At 36.7% G+C, this 7,360-nt stretch overlaps 1 protein-coding gene across 1 annotated transcript; it reads left to right on the forward strand.

Moving 5' to 3' along the window:
* The first annotated feature begins 4,251 nt into the window (after positions 1 to 4,251).
* On the forward strand, positions 4,252 to 4,987 carry LOC131058350 (putative germin-like protein 2-3). Its single transcript, XM_059217647.1, has 2 exons — positions 4,252 to 4,378; positions 4,455 to 4,987. The coding sequence occupies exons 1-2, from the start codon at positions 4,252 to 4,254 to the stop codon at positions 4,985 to 4,987; spliced, it is 660 nt and encodes a 219-aa protein (XP_059073630.1).
* Positions 4,988 to 7,360: the final 2,373 nt, after the last annotated feature.

The raw sequence follows: 7,360 nt of genomic DNA on the forward strand, positions 1-7,360 counted from the left end.
CGATGGAATCAAAGAACTATGCTTCATGGACAAGTTCAAAATTATTAATGAGTAATGGAAGGTTGTGAAGGGCCTCAATCTCCTATGTAATTATTAGCTATTTTTGTGTGTCAGTTGGTCTTTTCCTAGTCCCCATTATTGTTTTCTCATACTAGTTAGTCCATTTTTGTTATTTACTTTTTATAGTTTCTTACTTTCTCACCACTTGTGATATCCCTCTCTATTTACTTAATAGCTATTTTGTAAAATATTTTAGGCCCTCTCCCTCTTTACCTAATGAAAACATAATGAATTTCCAATTAACGACATAAAAATGGCTACAAGCTCTTATATTTCTCTTATAATAACATCACTCTCCTTTCCAGAATGAATTTTTTTTTCAGAAATTTGAAAATAGGGTTAGCGATCCTTTCTTCCTCAACCTTATATTACATTATAAATGATTTATATAGCCTCTTTATATAGAAGTTTTTAAGAATCATAAAGTAAATTATTGAATCATCTTATGCTGACCAATATAACTATTATAAATAACAAACTGATATTGACATTGACATTTCTTAAAACAGTAAAAAATATTCTTATACTAGCAACTAGTAGAAGTTACTATATTATTCTAACATGGAGTTGATATTTTACAATTGAGAGTTCCATTAAATATAGTCATGATTTGGTATGCTAGTGACATTACGGGTGCACAAAGAGTTTGAATTTTATAATGGTAATTAGATATGCCAGTGAAATATATTGTATCTCATTACAATTCAAATTATAAGCAACATTCCTTTATTTCTCTTCTTAATCTTTCACAACAATAACATGGAGGTTTGGAGGCCCATGTGAAAACTTTGAATATGGCAAGAACAATTGGGAACAGTAGCAGCTATGGAGCGGGGGGTAGGGTTTCAAAGGATGAGGGAGACTCTGAGGAGGTGGATGTGCAGAGAGTGCGGAGGAAGCAAAGGATGGGGTTGGACTGGGTGTTGCAGAGACTATTGTGTTGTTGGTTATGGATGGATTTGTCAGGCAGTGTGCAGAGTGTTTCTCTTGGATACAATGTTCCTGTCCTCTACATGGGTTTGAACCTAGCTGTCAGAGGAGACCTATTTTGGAGCCAGTGGCTACTATAGTGGAGACCCCTACACTTAGAGTGTGTGGTTATGGGGTTGTGTGTGTGTGTGTCCCTATTTTTGGATGTGGTTGTTGTGCTTGCCATCTTCTTTAGCTCTCTATTTTGGCACCCTTGTCTCTACTGTGGCAAAATCATCAAGTTTTTTGGAGGGCTTTGGCTATTTTATTCTTCTGCTCTGGAGGATCCCTCTGTTTGTTGCTCCTCTAGGTATAACCTCTGCTTTTTTCTTCATAGGTTATTCTTGGCTCTATCTTTTGAGGTGATCCCATCTCCTATTGAGGTGGAGAAGGGTTTGGCCTATGTTCCTATGATTTGTTGCAGGGTGTTGTTCAAGGGGGTTTTTTCTGTTCGAAGATGGAACTCTCTTGCCTCATTTGTGAGGGTGTTGTTAAATTCTTCACTTAACCTCTACTCTCTTGTGCTTGGCTAGAAGCTTCCTTGTTCTGCTCTCGTTTTGGTTCTGGGAGGTACGCTAAAATGTAGTGTTTCTAGTTTGGGGATCTTTTCAAAACCCCACGGGGTATTTTTTATTATTTTTGATATATTTTGTGTTTACCCCAGCTGATCTATTTTAGAGGAAGGTTAAAGGAGCCTTTTTAAAACCCCTATTTTTAGGGATGAGAGAGAATGACCCTTCATGTTCAAAATTTTTGTTCCTCAATCCTCTTTTCATTGGGATTTTTTGTGCCCCCCTCTACTCAAATTTCTTGTGTTTGTGTGTTGAGCTTCATTGTCTGCATCTTGGGGTTTCTCTTGTTTTTCTTTATGAGGTGGTCCCATCTTCTATGGAGGGGAAGATGGATGTGGTTGCAGGTGACCTATCTCCTATTGAGGTGGAGTTAGATGCTACTTATTTTGCATGGAAGTACTGTGGGCAGGTAGATGTTGATCAATTTTGGAGCTACAAAGGTTTTATTGGTGGCATGGTTGTTGTCATCTTCCATTTTGGTTGTGGGAGACTTTGAAAACCTACTTTTGAGGGTTTGGGGAGCCTTTTAAAATCCTTTGATCCCAAATTGTGTTTGGTTGCCTATCAATTAAGATGATGCCTTGTTAAAAACATATCAATTTGTGGGAGCCTTCTAAAACACACTCTCGCTAGTTGTGGGAGCCATATGAAACCCATTTCAGGTTGTCGAGCCTCTTAAAACCCACTCTTAAGGTTAAGGGAGCCTCGAAAAACCCATGGTATTTTTCTTCTCTCATCGACAGGCTGGATGATGCATTTTTCAAGGGCCTAGTTAGGCGAGTTTTTTTTTTGGTTAGGCTCAAGTTTTACTGTTGGTGAGTTGGAGACTCTGTTACAGGTTTAGATCTATTGCTGGCTGCCAGCCTAGTTTGTATTGTCTATATTTTGTGTGTGGCTAGTGGTTTGTTTCTTATTGGTTGCTTTGTGTCTTGCAGCCTCTTGTGCCACTACAGTTGTAATGTTTTATCCTTCTGGTATGATTGTGGCCTTGTTGTTGTTTAGCTTTGTTTTATCCATCTGCAACGTCCCTTTGTTGGTTCCGGATCCATGAAAAATATGAGGGTTTCAGGTCCCTCCAAAAACTATTGGACGGGGTTACTAGTCCCCTCAAAACCTATTTATCCTAATCAAAAACAATAACATGGAGGTTGGGTACCTATCTTGTCCATGACCATTCACAAGACATGTGAGACCCTTTGGAATTGATCCAATTTGTGTTTACAAAGTTGCCTAGTTTTACTTAACTCTTAATAGAGAGATAGGTAAATATCGCCTTATAGCTTATAATACTGAGCATTGTATGATTTAGGATTCATGTGATGTTGAGGCAACTCTTCCAAAATAAATTGATATAAATAAAAACAAGGTCACAAAAGACGACATGTTTCAATTGGGCAAAATGTGTTGGATGTAGTGTGAAAGATCTCAATAATACTATTACTAGTTATGAAAAGTGCTCAGAAAAATCTTGATACAACTATTTTGAGGATGTGATAAAAATGCATGTTATTAATATTATTGAGATGGTAAGTTGTGGTGAAACTCTCTTAGTTGGGACATGTGATCTAGATCATATTAAGTAAATTCTAGCAAGTGGTGTTGCCTATTTCCTTGGTGAACCAAAGCCTTCATCTTCCCATGACTTGGATTCTTATTAATTTTAAATCAGAGGCTTGGGGTATTAGAGGATGGAGGACTTGCCAACATCTCAAGCTAGCTAGCTTATTACCTTGAGATGGGGCTTTGCATTAGAATAATTTATTCTTTCCTTTTTTGTTTTTCAATTGGTGATAGATTCTAAAATACATGTATTATAATGCTTGATCTTTATAGACAATTAAGTAATTTAGTGTTGAACTCCATCTAGATTGCTACACAAGAGTTCAAGAGATAGTGATTAGGAATTATACTCTTGTGATGTCAAGAGATAACCTAATGGATCTCTATAATTGACACTTATTATGGATAGTTTTGCAATAATTTAGGAATCCATTATTCAATAGTTTAAAGAAAAATAACTCAAGAATTCAGCTCAAAGCGACACCCTTATGATAGGCATGAGGTAGCTTGATAGACTTCGACCTAATTTAAGATTACTTTCTTCTAAGAATATTAGACAATATTAGAAAGATTGCCCCTTATATTAATTTATTCTTTTGAAATTTTTGGCAAACCTAATAATGTGGTCCAAAAACTTTTGTTTCAATACCTTTCCTCCATTAAGCTCAAAAGTTTCAGACAACATTTTATATTTTAGATACTCTTTGGCATTTTTATGCAACTTGAGAATAATTTATATATTATTTCCGTTGAAAACCCTAATCCTTCAAATCGAGTTTTAACGATTCCACATTAGTGACCAGCACATAAATCATAGAAAACGCCGACAATATTAAAAGAATGGCGCGAAAGGGTCTACATACGGTAGCAGGTGAGCTGATCTCCAGATAACCATACCCAGTAAGACCTACGTAGCAACAACTCTAAAAGTCTACTATAACATTGCAAGGATCGGTAAAATATACGGAGTCAAGATGAAATAGTCCTTGCGAAGCAGTTAAACTTTCGGCTATATAAAGCATATAATCGGTTTCTAATACACAATTCAGCTAAACATTCATTCCCTGAGCTCTTCTGTGTCTCTATTATAATGGCTAACGGCATGATTTCCTTCACGTTGGGACTTTTTCTGTTGATGTGTTCTTACAGCGAAAAAATCATGGCATCGGATCCCGATCCCTTGCAAGATTTCTGCGTTGCAGACATGGAAAGCAAAGGTGAGTACATAACTTAATACAGTAGTGTGATATGATTTTCTTATTACGGGACTTGCTAACAAATTGCTTAAAACAGTTGATGTGAATGGGTTCGTTTGCAAAGACCCAATGGCAGTTTCAGCAGAGGACTTCTTCTTCGGGAGACTTGGGCAGGCAGGAAACACCGATAATGCAGTGGGCTCCAATGTAACGATGGCCAATGTTATGCAGATACCAGGCCTCAACACCTTCGGAATATCGTTGGTCCGTATCGATTACGCAGTGGGTGGAATAAATCCTCCTCACACACACCCAAGAGCCACTGAAGTTCTTGTTTTACTTGAAGGCCAGCTTCTTGTGGGTTTCATTGACACCGCCAACAAGTTTTTCAGCAAACCGTTGGAGAAGGGAGATGTGTTTGTGTTTCCAAAGGCACTTGTGCATTTCCAGCAGAATGTGGGGCACGAAAATGCGGTGGCCATAGCTGCATTGAGCAGCCAACTTCCAGGAGCTCAGACAATCGCCAATTCTCTGTTTGCAGCGGATCCTCCTCTCCCCGATTCCGTATTGGCCAAGGCCTTCCGCATCACCCAAGAACTTGTGAATTTCATTCTGAAGAAATTCGCCTAAGCTTATGGAGCTTAATTTTCTGTGATCTGTTAAATAAAACAAAGAAAAGGAGAGATAACTTGGGAAGACCATCTTCATCTCATTCTTTTTCTTACTGTTGAATAAAACAACTTATTGTCGTTATTGCCGCGCTGTGGTACTATACGTGGAAATTGAAATAGAATTTTAAGTATAGGTAAGACGCATTTACTTTAAGCAACTAGAATCTGTGCATTATAAAAGCATTCAATGCATCATATCTTCAATATTTTATCAACATTTTTATCATAACCGGAAAAAAAAAAAAGCATAAGGACTTGTCTAACACTTTAATTCTTGCATAGCGATCTCTCAAATATGTTCTCTAACACTAATATTGCATAATTTTAGTTGTGACAAAAAAAATGAATAATGACAGACAAGGCAATAGTTACAAACAAGTTTATAGCATGAAAATAAATATCATTGCAAAAAGCATCATAATTACATTATAGACAATGTAATTTACAATGTGATGGCTTGATACAATTATACTTGAGTGTAGAACCTCATACTTTAGGTCTTTAGTTATAGATTATTCAAGAACTTGCATCAAAATTCTAATTTTATCAATGCCATACATGATGATCTACAAATATTCATAAACTTTACTTTTAATTGAATATTCATTTGTCATGTTTGTGGATTAAACCATTTATATTACTCTAAAATCTAGAATTCTTTATTAATTGAACAACTGGTAGAGTCACACATCTGACAACTGGTAGAATCAAAATTGAACATGTATCCAATATCACACATCTGACTCACACTTAGTAAATTGTGTTTTAGGCCTCCCACAAAGTAAACACCATATGCTTTTAATTTGCCATCTATATTCAAGTTTCCTTTTACTCTTATCCTAATGGAAGAGTTGTCTCCATACCTCACCAAACCTCCATTCCAATCTTCAAACTTGATGAACTTCTTTTTGTCTCCGGTCATGTGATTGGAAGAACCACTATCAACTACCCATACATTTGCTCTTTCTGCATTCAGGGTAGTTTGGACATGGCAGGCCATAATATAACATCGGGCTAAAGAACATCAGACTTGACTCAACCTTATTCTTATCCTTTTCTACCCAAAACTATTTGGCTTCCTTCTCCTTTCCTGCAACACCTTTCTGCTCTGGTTTTGCTTCTAGTTTTTGACCTAGTACTGCCTTCTTTTGCTTAGATATGTTGAGCTTGCAATGTTTTGCAATGTGACCAAAATTTTTACAATGATAACATTTAATATTTGCATTAATTGATGAATTTAAAAAATTATTGTGAGGTACCGGCATATTTCTTCTACATTCATAACTCCTATGACCATACTTACTGGACTGATAACAAAAAACATTCATATCTCGGAGTGCAGCAAATGTATTTCTACTCACAAAACTAGTAGGGGGATTATGCATCAAACTACAATCAGCAATTCTATGTCCAAACTTATTACACCGGTAACAGTAACCATGGAATTTGGGTACATACCACTCTTGTCTATTTGGACCAGCAAACCTTTGTCTCACTGGGTGTCTTCTTCTCACGTTAATGACTTTAATGAACCCTTCATTATCAATATTAGCCTTGCCATTAGGATCTACATTCCGATACAATGAATGAGCCTTCCAGTTCAAGGTTTGAGCATTTTGGTTCACAAGTTGATTTCTTGTAGCTTAAACATAGGTCTTCTTCTTAGTAGCTTTGTTGATTGTAAAAGTTTGATTTTCTTTGCTTTCACTTGAAGAAGTAAACTGTATCTCCTTGTTGGATGAGTCTTTGTTGTTGGAAATCTATCCCTCTTCAAATCCTATACCCCTGGTATCTTTTGAGTGCTTCTGGTTACTCAACATCTTGTCCAAGGCTTTAGTGCTTCTCTCGTATTTGCTCCTCATTTTCAATTCATTCTTGCTCTTTTCAAGCTCCTTTCTAAGCCTTACAATTTCTTCTTCCAAATTCTGATGCTCCTTCTCCTTCTTTATTAAATCAGAGCATGTAACTTCACACATCCTTTTAGCTTCTTCCAACTGGAGTTTTAGATCAGAAATTGTTTTCTTGGACTCCTCCAAAGATTGCTCTAAATGATGTTGTTCTTCTGCAACAACATACTTAAACTTCTTGAGTTCCCTTCTTGTTTCTCTCAACTCCTCAAGAGCACTTATGAGCTCAGCTTCCAAGTCCACTTCAAGTTCAATATATTCATCTTCATTAGCTCCATCAACTGGTTCATCATGCACCATAAAGAGATTAATTTCTCTTTCATCCTCACAATAGTCATCTTCTGATGCACTTTCTTCATCTGTAGCATCATCTTCAAAAGTATACAAGTTGTTCTTCTTCTGGAAGCTTCTTCTTTCTTGTTGGT

Source organism: Cryptomeria japonica, chromosome 3, assembly GCF_030272615.1.
Source record: "Cryptomeria japonica chromosome 3, Sugi_1.0, whole genome shotgun sequence".
Taxonomy (NCBI): Eukaryota; Viridiplantae; Streptophyta; class Pinopsida; order Cupressales; family Cupressaceae; genus Cryptomeria; species Cryptomeria japonica.

Excerpts from the sequence above, each read along its gene's own strand:
- LOC131058350 (XM_059217647.1), top strand. The coding sequence starts at position 4,252 with ATGGCTAACGGCATGATTTCCTTCACGTTGGGACTTTTTCTGTTGATG. Across the intron at positions 4,379-4,454 it reads TGCAGACATGGAAAGCAAAG|TTGATGTGAATGGGTTCGTT; the intron begins GTGAGTACATAA and ends TGCTTAAAACAG.